The sequence below is a fragment of the Centruroides vittatus genome, unplaced genomic scaffold, assembly GCF_030686945.1.
Source record: "Centruroides vittatus isolate TY-2023 unplaced genomic scaffold, ASM3068694v2 contig_318, whole genome shotgun sequence".
Taxonomy (NCBI): domain Eukaryota; kingdom Metazoa; phylum Arthropoda; class Arachnida; order Scorpiones; family Buthidae; genus Centruroides; species Centruroides vittatus.
In genome coordinates this window covers 540345-558850 of record NW_027122045.1, presented here as the reverse complement: position 1 = coordinate 558850, position 18506 = coordinate 540345, and the positions used below count along the sequence as shown (strand labels likewise).

The window sequence follows — 18506 nt, the reverse complement described above, 5'->3', positions numbered from 1 at the left end:
AAAAAATATAAAACAATCTAATCAATCGAACGTAAAAATTCTTAAAACAATTTTGTTTTTAATATTTAAATTTTAAATATCAAACTAATCTCCTCTGCCTTTTATTAAAGCAATTTTAAGGTAAATAAGCCTAGTGATTTTAGTATGGCTGCTCTTAGACTAGATGTTTTATAATACTGTATAGTTTATAGAGAAAATTTATAGTTTTTCTTAAAAATATTTTCATAACACATCAGGTAACTAGGAAAGTGTAGTTTCATAAATTCCGCTCAAACTTTATTTTCGAAAGGTAGTTTAGTGGTGATGTGAATGAGCAAATTCGACGTGTTGTAACATGTTTACACTACATTTTTGGCTCCTGTTGTTTAAGATATTTAAGGAGATTAATCAGGAAACTCTTTTTTTTTTTTTTTGTTTCGTTCGCGCCCAAACGGTTTAATAAAATCTATCCAGTGTCCCCCAAATGCCAATTTTGTCTTTTGTCACAGGACTGTTCTGGATGACGGTTGTGCCACAGATTCTTGAAGCGTTATTCGATTTTTCTTTAATGTTTTGAGATTTACTGTTACTTATAAACATCTTTTAAGACTAGAAACATGTTTACTGTTTACATTTAATTCCCCCTGTTTATTAAAAGAAATACCCTTGAAGACAATATGAAATTCCCGATTATCTGGCAGCTTTGCACGATAGTTCTTGTGAAATATGAAGTTTAAAGTTGTTCTATCCTTAAAATACTCATCGCATAGGTGTTATTAACCCAAAAACTCACAAGATATCACACAAAATCTTGTACAGATAATTCCTCTATATCAGCGTTAAGGTGAAACATACCTTCGAGTAAAAAAGAAAAAAAAAAAAAAAAACAAGAAGAAATATGTATATGTAACGCTGGTCGAAAAGGATATTTTTCTATTTTAACTTTCTCTATATATATATATATATATATATATATATATATATATATTATATATATATATATATAAATATAAATATTAAATATAAATAAAATGTAATATATATATATATATTCTATATATATACTATAAATATTAATTAATTAATTAAAAATTCTATATCATGTTTATGTATTGTATGTTTGCCATCGGGTTGTAATGGTGCCCTCGGCCACCAGGGTATGTAGTTCCATTTCTCATCCCCATGTTACCTTAAAAGGAAGTAGAAGGTCCTTCCACGGGTTAAGGTAGTCGAGATACTTCCATTGTTATGACCTGTCGCCATTAACTTTATTTTTTTAACATGTAGTATTGTGCATTAAATGTTGTTGAGTTTTATATTTGTGTATGAATGCTATTCGCACAATGTTGCTAATATGTTTTATTGTTTTTTTGGCTCTTTATGTATTATGTCCCTAGGGAAAAATGTACGAACTGAATTCGATTGTTTTTATCAAATCATGTGATCGGCCGAAAAAGTTAAACCTGAAATTCAAATCGTGATTCAAATTTAAAAGAAGAAGAAGAAGAAGAAGAAGAAGAAGAAGAAGAAGAAGAAAACAGAATTTCTCTTCTCTCACGCGGTGGCGCTGTTTTGCAATTTTTGTCACTAGGGGCGCTGCAATGATATGCCACTAGAAGCGCTGTTCTGAAGAGTCCTCTACCTAGCGGCTTATTTTGAAAAAAAAATCAGTCATTGGAAATACTGCAAAATTTGCTACTAGAGGCGCTCTTCTTAAAAATTTTTTAGTGGAGGTGATTTATAAAATTTAAATTCGTAGCCCTTTTAACTTCAGGTTTCAAACTCAATTCAGATTTTAATTTAAAAAAGAAATATGTTACTCTTTAGGAATTTGTAGCCTTGAAATATGTTACTTACAAGAATAAAGATTATATTTAATGAATTAAATCAAAATATAAAATTACGAGGAGAAATCGAATTCAGTTCGCTTTTTGATTATGATTGTTAAGCTTTTGTTGTAAAAAAAAATTTACGGTCATCTGACGATAAACTTAAATGTGCAATTGTTATTTGTCCTATTTTAACTGCCAATTTGGATCCAATGATAACCCAGGAGGGTAATTTTGTGACGTTAAAAGTTAACTTTACAAATGATATAAAGTGTTGAATGTTTTTATTTGGATATGACGAAAGAAGGAACGAAAAAAAATCTCTGTATATTTACTTTTATGCCAAATTATAAAATCTTATATTCAGAAAAAATATACGTTTTTATGGTTCTTTTATTCAAAATCATTTTTCTCTTTGAAACAATTTTACTATTATTTAAAAAAAATCGATTTCAAGTACAAAACATTAACATACGACTTAATTTACATGCGCGATTAAAAATAATATATATAAATTAAAATTAGAAGTTATTTTTAACACAAAACCTCATAAAAAGAAAATGCAAATTAAATGTTAATAAAGTTTCTTGCATCATCGGAATTATGCTTTTCCTGGGTATGGCATACGAAACTATTTGACTTATTATGCATGACAGATGCGCGACTTACCGACGTCATCGACGACTCAAACTTTATGACGTTATATCCATATGTAAATGAGTCACGCCATTATTACATTGCAAAGTGATACTCGTGAATGTGACGCATTTGTATATTTATACAGTATAAAAAATTAACTGAAGAATGCGATTAAATTTATCTTATTTTTTCTCTCTCTTTCTCTCATTTGTTGTTTGCGTCATAGCGAAGCGATATCGCTACACTTCATGACTCTCATCAAAACAAGAGCATTTTAGAAAATTTATTAATTTACTATAACATTATAATATCTCTTAACCTTCAGTTTAAATGATTTTTTAAACATTGAATAATAATTATAACAAAATAAATACATATACATTACAACGTGAAAGAATTACATTTTTATCGCTTTACTGTAAAATTCCGAATTGGCGATTTGCGATTTTTCAAAAGTATCTAATAAAATAGTGTTAAAAGTTAGTTTTTTATAATTTAATTTAAAAACAAAAAGTAAAGTTTAAAAATCGTTTGCGTAAGTGCGCAATTTTTAATAACCAAAATTAAAATTTGTTTTTACACAATTACACGAAGATATCAATTAACGCGACAAAATCAAGCGACATTTGCGATATTTTTTTTTTCTCGCGAGAAAAAATCGCAAATTTATTCGAATTTGCTATTTTTGTAATCTTGAATATATCAAATATTTTTGTAGCAAGTATTTAATTTTAAAATATCATAATAATAATTTAGATTCGCAAACAAATTTTCTATTTAGAATATTTCAATCTAATTAAATTTACAAATTTTTTAAAACGATATCGATAGCGATTTTCGAGATTTTCTCGTCATAATTTTCGAATTATATATATAAAATTGCAATTCATTTAATTTTAGAAAACTTCAAATAAATTGCTAAAATAGAAAAACAGCATTACTTTTAAGAAATTATTTAATAAATTAGAAAAATATAAGCTACTTTGATAATTTGAGCTAAAGAGATGTAAGAAATTTCCATCAAAATATGGGAATGGTAATTCACAAATTTCCTTCTGAAAGACTCGAAAATATTTAAAATTAGACTAATTTACAAGAGGAAAACACTATTCATAATGTGGTAAATTAATAAGGCTTCTGGAATATTTTTAGTAAATAGCATTATATTTTTTTTCAGGAAAAAAGGGTTCTTAACGTTACCTTGACATCACAGACGATTGATGACGTAACTGGATGAGGAAATGCAATTAGGGATTAATTCCCAGTTGGTACTGAATACATTTCTGTAACGTCAATAAGTACGTGACTACGGAAGTTTCGTGATCCACTATCGATGAATATCTTTCTAATAATTATGACACATATCTTCTCTTGAGTATCGCGTGCTGTCACGAAAATCAACGCCATTTTTCTTTTAATATCAGCTTGCAACCATTCGGATACTTCACTTCCTTTTTATAACTTGGCCATAACTTTTCGAGATAATATATATATATATATATATATCTTTTAAAAATTTAAATATTACACACTGATTTCTATAACGCTTTTTAGATGATTTACAATTAATTATGGCAATATTTATTTAAAAATTTGAGGACCATTCAGTGTCTATTTAATGCAGAATGAATAATAAATTTAATATTGTTAAACGATTTTTTAAATTAATCAACAAGCAATGAGCAATGACAATCGATACAAAAGTTGATAATATGTATCACGTGATTTTTGGTAACAAAGAATTTGCTGTTTAACGAACAATAGTCACACTAGTTTAAATATTTTCTATGTTGAAACTTCATTTAACTTTAATCATACTATTCAAGTACAAAAGGAAACAAATAAAATGAATTTTAGACAATTTTATACAATTATTACAAACTTTAAAAAAATCGTTAGCGACTCGCGATATCGCGAGCGATTTTATTTGCGACAAGTCTTTTGTGTGTGTGTGGTTTTTTTTAAAACATTTTTTAATTAAATTTTTAATTAATGAAATAAATAATGTATAAGAAATAACGTTTTTTTACCAATTAATAAATATAAAGATAATTAAAATCCACATCTGTTCAGGGGGAAATTTACAGAAAAGTAAAAAACGTAACCGGATTTTACCCTATAATTATCAATTTATTGAGTTTGTCTTGCAATTTTCGGCAATTTAAAATTCGACAAAGCCTATTACATCGAAAAAAATTAATTAAAATTACTTTTTATAAATACATTTTATGCAAAAATAAAAAATAATAATTAAAATAAGAACAGGTGTGTCTCATCACTTGAAAGCAGAGAAGAAGACAATACACAAGAAATAAAATAATAATAAAACTTAATTACAGAAATTATCCTCATAAAAATTATTATTATATGATCATAAATATAATATATATAATATTTTATAAATAAAATATTATGGAATAAAAAAACTTATGGTAGAGACGAAGTTTTCTCGCACCTCTTGGGCATCCATTGGCGATTAGAACAATAAATAAAATAAAATAAAATAATAAATATTTTAATTTAGAAAATATAAAGCTATATTTAATGTTTGATTGTTGATCTTTTAACATTTAATATATATTTTCATTAAATAAATTTTCCATTAGAAACTATTGTCACAGTGGCTCATAATTCAAGATCACTGATTCAGATTTGATAATAGAGAAAGCCCACGCTTTATCGTCTCGCCTATCTTTAATTCATTGAAGATACAGTTGCCATGGTGACATTTGGAGGTTGCATGTGATTCCGACATTTTCCGGTACGAATCCACGTGGAAATTGACGAATAAAATTGTCTGGTTAATTATGAAAATCAGTTTAAAATTTACAGTAAATATTTATTTTATCGTAAAACTTGACTTATGATATTCAAGTAATAAGTATACAATATACAGTATAAATACAGTATATGTAGTATAGAATATATAGTATAGTACATCCAAGTGATGTACTGTACTTGAATACTATAAGTTAAGTACTATATTCAAGGACAGTAGGAACTCAATTAACCGGTGTTCGATCAACCAGAGATCCAATCAACTGAAATCCTGCCATTAAAAGTCGTCAAAAAAAAAAAAAAAAGTGGACAAATAGAAAAGAATTTTAATTCAGTAACACAGAGAAAGAGAATTAATAATTGTGGGTTAGTTTCTTCAACTCTTTAGTTTCAATTTATTTCCCTTTGAAAGGGTGACTTGTAATTGGAAAAGTATTTTCTGCTGTAAACAGACTTTAGAGTAGGATAAAGATCTTTAATTGGATAAAAATGAAAGCAGTCAAATAGATTAAAATATAGTAAATTGAGAATTATATTTTCCATTATCCGGCAACCTTTATCTCCCTTTTCACACCGGTTAGTGGAGTTTCTATTGTATTTAAATTTTATTTTTCTTGAATTTTTACGTTTCTATGTAAAAAATTATTTACAATTTTAAGGTTAATAATAGCAAGAATTTTAATAAAATGTATTACTTTTTTAGTAATTAAAGTAGATTTTCTTTTAAGAAATTCTTAATATCTTAATTTTAAAATTACTCAACAGATGACGCTAGCAATAAGAATCCGTGAATCTATCCATCAATAGAAAAAAATACATTCCATAGTAAATTATTTTAAATTTGTTTTATTCTAATTATTAAAGTAAAATGTTCTCGTTTATGAAGTAATTTTTTAAATTAATTTCTCGTTAATTTAAAATGTATTATTATTTAAAAATTTTAATGAATTATTTTCTTTCAATAAGTTGCATTAGAGCAATTATTCTTAAAAAGCCATCTTAAATTCTCTGTTTTCAATGTTTCATAATAGTAAACATCATTAAAATGAATCATTAAAATATAAAAACGAATAGATATGTGCCACGAGATCTTTCAAGAGATAAAATGTATTTTTAGAATAATTAAACATTTAAAAATATTTAAATGAATGAATTTGTTTTATAAGATTAGCTGAAGAGATGTTCTTTCAAATGACTTCAATCCTAAAGAAAGTCCTATGCTATGATACTGTTTAACTTTGGCCCTATAAAAAGGACCGAAGCAAGTATAGCTCTCTATGTGAGGGTTCTGCATAGTGCTTTGGCCCAGGCCTAACATTTAAGTGGGCCTCATAAACTACAAATAATTCATTCTGTTGTATTTCTTGCGTACTAAGGAAATAAAAATTATTACATTGATAGATTTTATTACCATTATTTTGTTTTTAATATACCAGAAACCTTAAACAGCACTCAATATCAGGTCACCTATAAGGACAGAGACCTTTTTGACGTCATAAAAGCGTATTATTGACATTAACTCACTAATTTATAATAACAAGTCTTACACTTTTGGATATTATCAAGTGTTTTTCTTCAATATAAATATATATCTTAGAACAAACATATGATGTAATTATTTACAACAATGAAAGATATAGAAGTGAATTTGTGTTTAATAACTTTAAGATAATTTAATACATAATAATACAAATAAAAATTAATTTTCTCTCCTTTAAAGCCCTTATAATTCTCAATATTTTCGTATACGTATAATTATTATGTTATTAACTTTAGTATATTTACTGATAAACATGCTGTATAAATATATTGATTTGCATAAGATAAGTGTTTTTATTATTACATTACAGTTCACATATTATATATTATAATATTAGAGAATATAGATCAATAGTTTGGCATGAAAGATAATTACTAATCAATTTAAATACATTACATTATAATTATCCTTGTTAGTATTGATGCAATTTATTCACTTAAATAAAATTAAATAAATTTAAAAATTTAAATAAATAAATATTGTTTTTCGAGGATTAAATTTGAGATATAACACAAATTTTATGGCATTATTTTTAGTTTGTTGTATAATATATTTAAATTCTTATAATATTTAGCATATAAATATTTTTTATATAAATAAAAGTATAGAGGTTAGATCTTAATTAAGATATTTATATTTTTATTTATTAAATTTAAAGATAAACAAAAATTAAACCTTAAAAAGTATTTTATTCAAATTTGTAGTAAGTGTTGGCTTCTCCTCATAGCAATTCTATTTACAGAGAAGATAGCTTTACAGGCGCAGGACACACTTATATATGTATAAATTAATTAAAATTAATTAATTGTCGACGTTATTTTTAGTATTAATTTTAAATAAAGTTTAAATTTGTTAACATCTATCCCAATCTTTATTATTTGCGAGTATAATTAAATACATAATTGTATTTTTGTATATTTAAATATTTAATTCCTGAGACCAGATCAATTTTTCAAAATAATTTATTTTAATTTTTATTTATTTATTTATATAATAATTGTCCCTTTAATTATATAAATAATTTAATATAAAGTATATTTACTGTTTTCAACAAGTAACTCAAGTATATAAACTTAAGTACTGTACATTTCAAGAAAGTCAAATATAAATAAACTATTTATGTATTATTTATAAATATTTTTAGCTCATAAAATTATAATGCTGTACTTAAATAAAATATATATATAAGAAATTTTAAACAAATTAAACATTTATTTTAAAAATATGTACAAATAATACAGTCAAACCTTTAAAGGAAACATAAAAATTAGCCGTTGTTTCGAGGTTATTTTTTTTACGCATTTAGAAATAAAAAACAACTTTTTAAAAATGACCGCCGTGTAGAGATTGCTTTTGTTGGGAGGTGGCTGTTATCAGAGGTTCAATTATTCAGTGTCGCCATCTAGTTTTACGATTTTTCAACTCAATAAATAAATATTATTTTTTAAATTAAATGAATAAATTTTTAATGGACCAATTTATGTCAAACCTAACAATTATTAAGATAAAATTAGAAATTTTTAAAATAATAAATGAAGTAAAATATTCAGATTTATTTTTATTTAAAAAATTCTCCAAGAAGACATGAGTGACTTTATTGATTTTAAAGTGGATTTAAGAGTATACCTGTAATCATTAGATGAAACAATTTACTCTGCCGATTTTCTTGGTTTTTTTTTCCTTACAAAATTACAGCTTATGTAAGAAGATTTACTTATAAAACATTAAACTATATACATGCAGCAGGATTAAGAAAATAAAGAATTATACTCATTATTAGTCTATTTATTATGTATGAGAGAGTTCGACAACCTTATTCTCATTAGAATCTCTTCCTTTAAGTCGCCATAATAAAAATTTTATGAGTATTGAACATTTTGCAATTTGAAAAATTGTATACTTATAAATTCCCACTGTCGTTCGTCAGTCTCTCAATCCTTAATCTCGAGAACGAATGAAAGCTGAAACAAGATATGGAAAGATGGGGTCAGGAGGCCTGATTTACTATATAGGAACTTCCGTTCTAGATCGGAAGTCACGTGATTTCAGTTTAAAAAATATCACCTAAAAAGGAGTTTGATAGGTGACCGGCACGACTCTGTTGTTAGCAGGAAAAGTATGATGTATAGGGGCAAGCAAATTAATTTGAGGTGAAGAGCATATATTATAAATTATACTGTATAAATAAATGTTTAAAAATATGGTTAAAAATTGCCGTCACAATGAGTATTTGCTCGTTTTTTTTTATAATTGTAAATCATATAAAGTGTATGAGATAAAGAAATATTGCTTTGTTTTTAATTCAGCTTCATCTTTCCAACGTTTAATACTTCCTTAATATCCTACTGTAGCTTTAAATATTAATATTTTTTTACTTATTAAAAGCATTGTATGATTTTAAAGCAAATATTTGAACAATGTTTGTGTTCGAGTTGAAGTTTAATTTTGGAAACAATGTTTAAATTAAAAAAGAAATATTACTGGAAGGTGAACAAACACTTGAATTTTATTGCCTCGATTATTCACGAGTTAACTCATTTTCTAATGTAAAAATTTTTAAAAAATGGAGTTAATAAAAATAAAGTTATTTTTGTTTACATTTTAAATATTGTTCTTATTTTTATGTTAATTATTTATATATAAATAATTAAAATTAATTTATTTATTACCGATTTTTAAAAAAAAATATATATACATATATATATATATATATATTAATCGTATATTTAACTTATTTAATTTAAAATATATGCTCTCCACCTCAAATTAGTAATAGTTTGCCCCTGTACATCATACTTTTCCTGTTAGCAATAGAGTCATGCTGGACATCTAACTCCTTTCTCAAGATTAAGGAAGGACAGACAACCTATGCTGGGAATTTATTGGTTTACAATTTTTTTTTTCAAATTGCAGCCCAATTACATCTAATGATTTTGTTTTTATATAATTTTTGTAAATTTAATTTTAGTTTCTATTTTTTTAAATTTAAATTATATTTATGTATAGTGATATTAACTTTGAAATTAATTAGTGCTAAAAAATTAATTTAGATTAAATGACATTACATTTACATTAATTATATTTATATTTCTGACGTTGATAAAAATAGAAGAAATATAAAGCCTCGCGATAAAGGTCGACTTTGCTAAGAGACTATGTTCCTGATTTTAATATCAATTATTTATATCAAAGTGTAAAAAGATAAATCGAAAAAAAAAACAATTTAAATGAAAGCATATAAAGTATTTTTAACTCGATTTAAAAAATTTCATTTCTTAAATTGAATTAAAAATACTTCATAAACTTTATTATTAATAATAAAACAATATTATAAAATAAAAACAACAAACATTACTTTTGATGATTTTCATTTTGAGAAATAAATAAATACCATTAAAAATTTCTTTTGTTTGATTTTAAATTATTTATTCTATTCTAATAAATTTTTTATTTTAAAAATTTCTCAATTATTTCTTTAAAAGATAGTCAAAATGTGCAATTTAATATCTTATTGCTTTTTAGAAATCTAATAATTTTTTAATATTCTGCGAAGTTATAAAGTATTGAAATAATTATTTTTATTAATATTTTACTAAACATCTATATATGTATATATATAACAAATTTCTATATAAAACAATCTTTATCTCTTTTAAAATTATATTATTTCTTTTATCTTTAAATGATTTAAGTTATGTTTTATATTAATTATGTAAGTTAAATTCCATTTATTTCTAAATTTTAATGACGTTACGTTTATTAAAATTTATCTTTATTTAAGTTAATTACACTTAATTAATTTTTTTGAATTTTTGAAGATTTAAATGTAATTTTTTTACTTTCAGATTTTTACATTTTTGGACACAGAAATGTCCAGAAATGCGAAAAATTTGGAATTTTCTTTTGTATGCATGGGTATTAATACGGGAATGGGGTAAACACGATTTTGTTCACCACTTTGAAGCTTAATAACTCTTTTGTCTGTTGTCGAACATTTCTGAAATTTGGCAAGACTGTTCGTATGTTAGTGTCATTGATTCTGTTAAATTTTGGCGGTTAAAGGTCAAGAGGGTGAGGAGATAGAGGGGATTATATGTCGGATTTAATGAAGATTTCACTCGTTATTAACATTCACAATTTTTCTACAAAACTTAAAATGAAGCTTTTTGCCATTTTATAATGATTAATAATATAAAAAGTTTTCAAAATAAGATCGCAAACAGATGGCGCCACATGCAATTTTAACTTTATCGCCGAGAAAGTTAAGCAAATCGTTTCTAAACTGGAAGCGAGAATTTACAAAAATCAAATTAGCATAAACTAAACTTTTCTTCACAACTTTATCTATAGACTTATCGAAAGATAGTACTTTAAATTGAAGCTAATTCAAATGTTTATCTAGTGTTAGATCCAGTGTAATGGAAAATAATTGTTTTGGCTTCGTACTGAATGCATATTGTAACGATTTTTGTACAGTTTAATCAAAGCGTTACTGTTTGAACTGTTTAGTTTCTATTGAAGAGCTTTAGTGAAAAGCATACAAAGAAAATTAAATCGTGAAATGAATGTTACAATATTCACTATACGCTTTAAACATTTCACAAATTGGATATCCGTCGTCTAGAGATATCCCTCGGCTTTATAATGTATAGAATTTCATTCAGTGATTGAAGTAAAAACGACAGCATTTGCGTTAGAAATCACTTTATTAAGGCCAATTATACATGTTTACTAAAGGATATTTTACACTAGACAACACACGTTTCTTTTAAATGTATATATTTATATAAGTACTAAAGTAAAAGATAAAATTTGATCAGGATAACATTTCCACTAGCAGCAGTTAATTACAATATCAGTAAATACCTTTTATCTAAACACAGGACGGCTATAAGTAGGATTATTTTAGTTTAGTTTTGGTAAGACAGCTGGGAAAATTATGGGATTTTGGTCTATAATCTTGTATAGGAGACTAGTTGGATGCACTTTAATACTTTGGAAAAGATCCATTTACAAATTTATGGCTACCATTTGTAAATTTCATTAACTAAATTGTGCTATTACTTGCTTCTAGTTTTGCGCTTATCCATTCGTGTATCACGATAACACAGTTATGTATGTGATGAATTTTCGTCTCTTCTAGTCCCACTGATCCCATAATGTACTTAAGTGGAATAAATCGGAGAAGATCTGTCTGTCTGTTCGCGTGAAGTGATATTATAAATCTTTCGATTTAAGCTGAAAACGTACTAAAAGCACAGATTGCAATCTAGATCGCTCGATATAAACTCAGTCCATACATATACCGGATTTTATGGTCTGTGCTTACATTCTGGAACTTATCAAGGATTTTTATTTGTTTACTGTAAGCTATCCTTCGTCCATTTTCATTTTATCTACTTGCTGTTTTATGTTCGAATGTATCGAACACGTTTCGAAAAAAATTTATTTATGTTTCTGCTATCTGAAAATACTATAAATGCTGTTCATTCCTGGCATCAACTTCATCGACAGTCTTCCTAGTAGCTTACAGATCACAATCTAATGTTAAAATTTTAAAATATCTCAACCTCTCTAATGCAATTCGCATCGGAGATAATATATATAATAATATTTTAAAATTAAAACACTAGACGAACATTCTATACCCTATTAATAGAAAAAGAAATCAAGATTAAAATAAAATTCTGTACGTATAGACAGCAGAACGATAATTGGCTAGCGAGAATTTAAGTTCAACCAATCATCGCTCAGTTGTTTAAATGTTATTTTTATATTTCGCAGAGTACCACCTATATTCAAGGATAATCTTATCTCATTCAATATTCAAATTTTACTGCACTCATTACTAATTTACCATAAAATTCAAACTTAAGGTAGATAAGGGGACCAGAAACAAGTAAAATTACCAACTGGTTTCCTATAACGTCACTTATTTTTTCCCATAATACGACATTTGATAAACGTATAAGGTCTATGTACATATATAGCACCATTTTGAAATCAGTGTGCCAGGCATTGTGATCGGCACTGGAGAAGGGCAATTGTTTTTTTTTTTTTTTTTAAACACAAAAATTGGCACAACATCTAATTGATTGGCACTTTTAGCGTTTAGATATTATATTAAATTCTTGTTACAATCAGCAATCGAGACTTTTGTATTCAAAAAACTGCAATTCTTCCATCAAAAATCTTCTTACCATTCTGATATACATACAAATTTCTTAAAATATAGAATTTTACAGCATTAAACTAATTTACATTTATTTTTTCCATTATTTTTCTATTCTAAAATTTTAAATTTGACTTCTAGGCACTTTAATTTAATTGATTTTTTAAATATAATTAATTTTATTTTATCGGATAACGTTATACTTTATCATCATCATCATCATCATCATCACGCGATTCTTTACTGAATACAAAAAAAAATTTCCAAAAAAAATTCCTTCATTGTCCTGTTTGAGCAATCAAAATTTCAAGGCAATATAGATTATTACACTAGTACTATACTACTTTAATAGTGTAATAGTAACACGATTAATATATATATCTATATCTATATGTATATGTATGTATATATACACTCGATGGACCTCATTCATAAGGCCTTATAAATTAAATTCGTATAGAAATGAAAACTAATCAATTCAGAAAAAGGGAGGAGTACATTCAGAAGGCAAAGTTTATTGTAGAAAATTCAAGAAAAACCTTCTTAATAGTTTAAATTTAAGCAATTACAACAAGTCATATAAGTCTTTTGGAAGAAATAATATAGAAGAGACTATAAATAGCTTGGAATTAATGTAATAAAATTCAAGATAATAATAGAAACAATTCTTGGTAACTACGTAAAATATTAGGAAAAATACCAAGAGGAAATTTTATAAATTAAAAATGCGGAAATAATAATAAAAAGAAAAGAAAATAAAGTAAAAATTTCGCTTCCTTTGAGAAAACAAATTATTTTAATCTTGATTTTTTCGTGAAATAAAATTCATTCCTTGCAGTTTTTTTTTCGAAAAGAAAAGAAAAATTATGCAAGAGAAATTTATTTTTTATGATAAACAATAAAAAAATTAACGAAAAAAAGGGTGGAAAAATAATTTGGAAAGTAAACAAAAAAATGAGAAAGTCACAAGTAAAAAATTTCAGAAATTAAAGACACAAATTTATAGATTTTAAGTGTTGAAATTTCTATAAATTTTATTAATAAATAAGTTTAAAAAGCAGAAAAAAAATTAAATTATTCCAAAAATTAAAAAAAAATAATCGCAATCAATGCAAGAAGGAAGGTTATATAAGAAAGTTTAATGAATACAATAATAAGGAGTAATTCTTATGGTAAGTAGTTACCATAATAATTAGGAAAAGAAACCAGTTTTTCAAAGTTTTTTGGATGGAAATATACAATTTAGATTCCCAAAAATGAAATAAAGGAAATCTAAATTAGAATCGTTTCGTCAGAAATGTTTTACTTTGTCAATAAATTCATATTGAAAAACATTTTTTACCGCTAAACTACTGACTACTAAAAACTATACGAATAAAAAATCACGTAGGAAGATATAATAATAAAAAATATAGAACTATTCTGATTAATATAAAGTAAATTTGCTGAATATAAATTCATCAAATCTTTCAGGACGGACATAATATTTGAATGACGCCATGCTAAAGGAGGATTTTAAGTATAATCACACGCAAAGGTATAATATTAATATCACAATTACACATCACTAAAACACTGAAAATAATTTGAGTTAAAACCACGTAATTTTTAAACATTTTTACATTATACAAACATTTCATATTTTAGTTGCTATTATTATTATTATTATTATTTTGATTTTTAATTATCACGTATAAATTTGACAATGATGCCTTAAACTATAAAGTTGTGTAATGAATTAATGCTGTAATTTTGTAATTTTAAACTGTTATGTAATTACATTCATACAATAAAACAATTATAAATGCTGTTTTTTTTTAATATAGGCCTATTATTGAAGAACGGATATTAAGAAAATTAAAAGTGTTGTAGCTTAAGAGGAATTTAGTTTTGATATTTCATTATCCTTTGTGTACTGTTTCGTCATCTTCATCCATCTAAACGGAAGAGAAAAATACGTAAATAATAAGTAATTTAAATGTTAAAATATCACATTATAGAGGGTGGCTCAAACGTCAGTTAACCGTTGTAAAGATTGGCTTGGTTTTGTTTGACGCGTATTTAGGTGTTAGGCACGGGATGAAGGCTTGAAAAACTCCACGTGGCCAACCTGTTGTGATGCTCAAACCCGCGACCAAACCTCTAATTGGCCAGTCTGTTGGTGAGGTGCGAACCAGCGACCAAATGTTTACGTGTCTAGTCTGTGTATCAGGCTTGAACCCGCGGCCAGCTACTAGTGTTAGGTGGTTTCATCCACTGCGGACACTGTTAGGTCCATTACGAAGATTAAATTGCTACTTTATATATAGACCTAAATCATGCAAAACTAATTCTTCTTTTGTTCTTTTACAAACACGTGCAAAAACACAGTTAACTGAAATATGGGCCACCTTTTAGATGTACTGTACATAAATTTAAAAAAAAATTAAACTTAGAATTTATTTTTTCCATTTAATTTATATTGGAATTATTATAAATATTCAGTCGCTAAGCAAAATTTTGGTTAATGTTACCTATGGTTCCAAAATGGCGGCTCGTCTCTAATTACAGCAAATAGAAGAAAGGAAACAGTGGGGATGCACTTTCTAACTTAACCTAACCTATTCTAATAAATTACCATAATTATTACCAACAAAATTATTAGATAGGTTAGAACGTGCATCAACACTGTTTCCCTTCTTCTATTTGCTGGAATCAGAGACGAGCCACCATTTTGGAACCATAGGTAACATTAACCAAAATTTCTAAATCTTGTAAATTAAAATAAAGGAAAAATATCTTGATTGTGGAGTTTTTATTAAATCAAACATTATTTTATAAAATTTTAAATGAAATGTAGAATTTATTTCATTGTGGCACTAAATCCTATATATATATATTGTATAGAAGTAATTTTTATTTCAACATACCAGTACCGAGATATCATTGATTTGGCCACTCGATGATTTTTAGGACCTAGTTAAACCTTATCTGCTTCTTTCATAAAAGCAGAATAATATAAAATGGACAGGATTATAAAAGGCGAAGAAATAGAAATACTAGACACACAAAAAGAAAAATACCCTCTGCAGCAGCATGATACGAACTATACAATTTCAATTCTATCTACTTCATCTCAGTAATAAATAGTAAATAAAATTTTAAACAAGAAAATATATATATATATTACTTTATCTTCTTCCTCCACATGCAAGCAACTTTGACGAATATTTAGTGAAAATTTGAATTTGTTTGCGTGAATACATACGCGTACTGATAAACACATGAATTTCTCGATGCCATATTTAATATCAGAGTTAGAATTATTGTCAACTCTTTGCCCAGATAAGTGTATAATATTTTATTTTATTTATACTTTTTCCTGAAAAATATTAAGGTTTATTATGTGGTATTTGTTTTTTCTTTTGGAAGAGAGCGATGCATCAAATTAACCCTCTAGAACTTAATAGTTTTGTTTTTGAAGCGTAAACGGAGTGACAGATTTATTTAGGAAGATGATAAAATATGAGTTTAGTCAATTTAATATACTCCACAATCGTAAAAAAATATGTAAATTAAAAAGAACTGTGATTTAAAAAACGGTCGTTTAAGGCTAATTGTTCTTTTAATTTTGTCGCTAGTGTGCATTGGTCTAAAGAATAGAATTTTTTTATCTTTATAAAAGGCTTTAATTGAACTTTTGATTGAATTTTAACTAAATTAACACTTACAAAACTCGGGCAGAATGTAAAGTTGAGCAGATGCTTCAGCTTCTCCTTCATCATTAGTTGCTCTACACCAATATGTACCAACATCTGTCGATTTCGTCTGTATAAACTGTAACCAGCTGGATACTTCATACTTTCCATTCCTCGTATGCATTGCTATATGAATGTTATCACCTATATAATTAACAACAATCAATCTATAATTATACCAACACTATAATAATTCTAAAAAAAACTAATAAATAAAATAATTGTATAAAAAATTTAATTATTTTCACAAAGATAACGCGTATCGTCGCTTCGGATGTCGCTTCCTTTAAATTATGGATGTGAAGTGATGGTGTAGTCTAACTAACTTAATTTATACTTTTTATTTTTAACAATTCATATCTTGCTTTTTTCACTTTGAAATGTATTATCTCTATTGTGCATCATTATCTGGATTGTGTTTTCTCTGTTAAGATCGATCTGTAAAGTGAAAGTCATTAGATATCAATCCGAATTGAGATAAATTGTACAGAACATCAATCCCAGCAAGAATCTCACGTTGAAGCAAACAATTATCTCTAAATAATAGATGATAATAGTGATTAAGTCTTAGTTTCGTATGGTATACAAGCAAATATTAATGCTGTTACTAACCCGATGTAACTCATTTAAGGAAGTACTAACGAAGTATTATCATAAACGTAAACTTAGGGCGTATTAAATTAGCTAAAATTACAGCATGAAATATTTTAAATTTAATTAATAATACTTAAAATTTTATATGTATCTTAGACAGGTTTTAATGTACATCTATATTTTACAACCGTGTTCCATGTAAATTCACACTTTCTTCTACACGGTCTTGTGTTCTTCGCGTATTAAAACGTATTTGTAGATTAGATAAAACAGTTAAGTTACATAAAGTAATATTTAAAAAAAAACTTATTTGTTTTTAATTAATTATAATGCGATTTAATTATATTATGCCAATGTTCCCTTCGACAAAAACACATATTTACCTTATATAAATGAATATATATATATAAATAACAAAAATTAATCCAGACAAAATTAATTATATTTATAAGCAGAGATATCCAGCGAGCAAGATAGAAAATTGATAACTTCATCTTCATTTGTAGTATTGATTGATGTACTGTGATGAAACAGAAATGATTTTGGATATTATTTATTAATAATTAATTAAAAATTTTTACGTAGTAACACAAACACACATCCAAACACACCTAAACACAGAAAACACATACCCAAACACGCCTAAACAGTACACAAACATATATATATAAAAGTTTGCTAACAATAACCTTTTTTATATATACCAGTATAAATATACTATGTAAACAATACATTATACTATTACTTACAAGTACAAAAATATCCTAAGAACTACTTAATTGTTCTTATGGTAACATCAAGATGAAAGATATATTATTTATCTTATACAATGTAGCAAAACCTCGAGTTTAAATTGAAATATTTCAAATTCTTACCAGGTAAATCATTAAATACATTTCCTGATTCCTTTTTCCATTCGATATTTGGAAGTGGCCACCCGATAGCTTCACAGTAAAGTGCTGCTTGACTTCCAATTACGATAGGAATGTCAATAGGTAGTGTTGTGATTTTTGGAGCTAAATTAAAAAAATAATAATAAACTGTATCTAAGAATTTAATATATATATTGGTTTATATACATTTAAAATGGATTTCTGTTACAAATTCTATTAGATAAGATGATTTTTTTCAATAGAATCTTAATGATACTATTACAGCGACAATAATGATATTTCAGTAATATTACCAAGTAATCCTCTGTAACAGTAGTAATTCTTAAAGAAAATTAATTAAAATTA

General features: G+C 26.0%; 1 protein-coding gene across 1 annotated transcript in view; it reads right to left on the bottom strand.

Annotated features, from left to right (window-relative positions):
- Nucleotides 1–14136: 14136 nt before the first annotated feature.
- LOC136973503 (insulin-like growth factor-binding protein-related protein 1) overlaps nt 14137–18506 on the bottom strand; it is a 36648-nt gene continuing 32278 nt past the window's right edge. The window contains exons 2-4 of the mRNA XM_067268231.1: nt 18144–18284; nt 16648–16818; nt 14137–14874 (exon numbers count right to left, since the gene is read on the bottom strand). Of these exons, the coding sequence (XP_067124332.1) occupies nt 14867–14874; nt 16648–16818; nt 18144–18284 (320 nt within the window). The 3' untranslated portion in view covers nt 14137–14866. The remainder of the gene's footprint in view (nt 14875–16647; nt 16819–18143; nt 18285–18506) is intronic.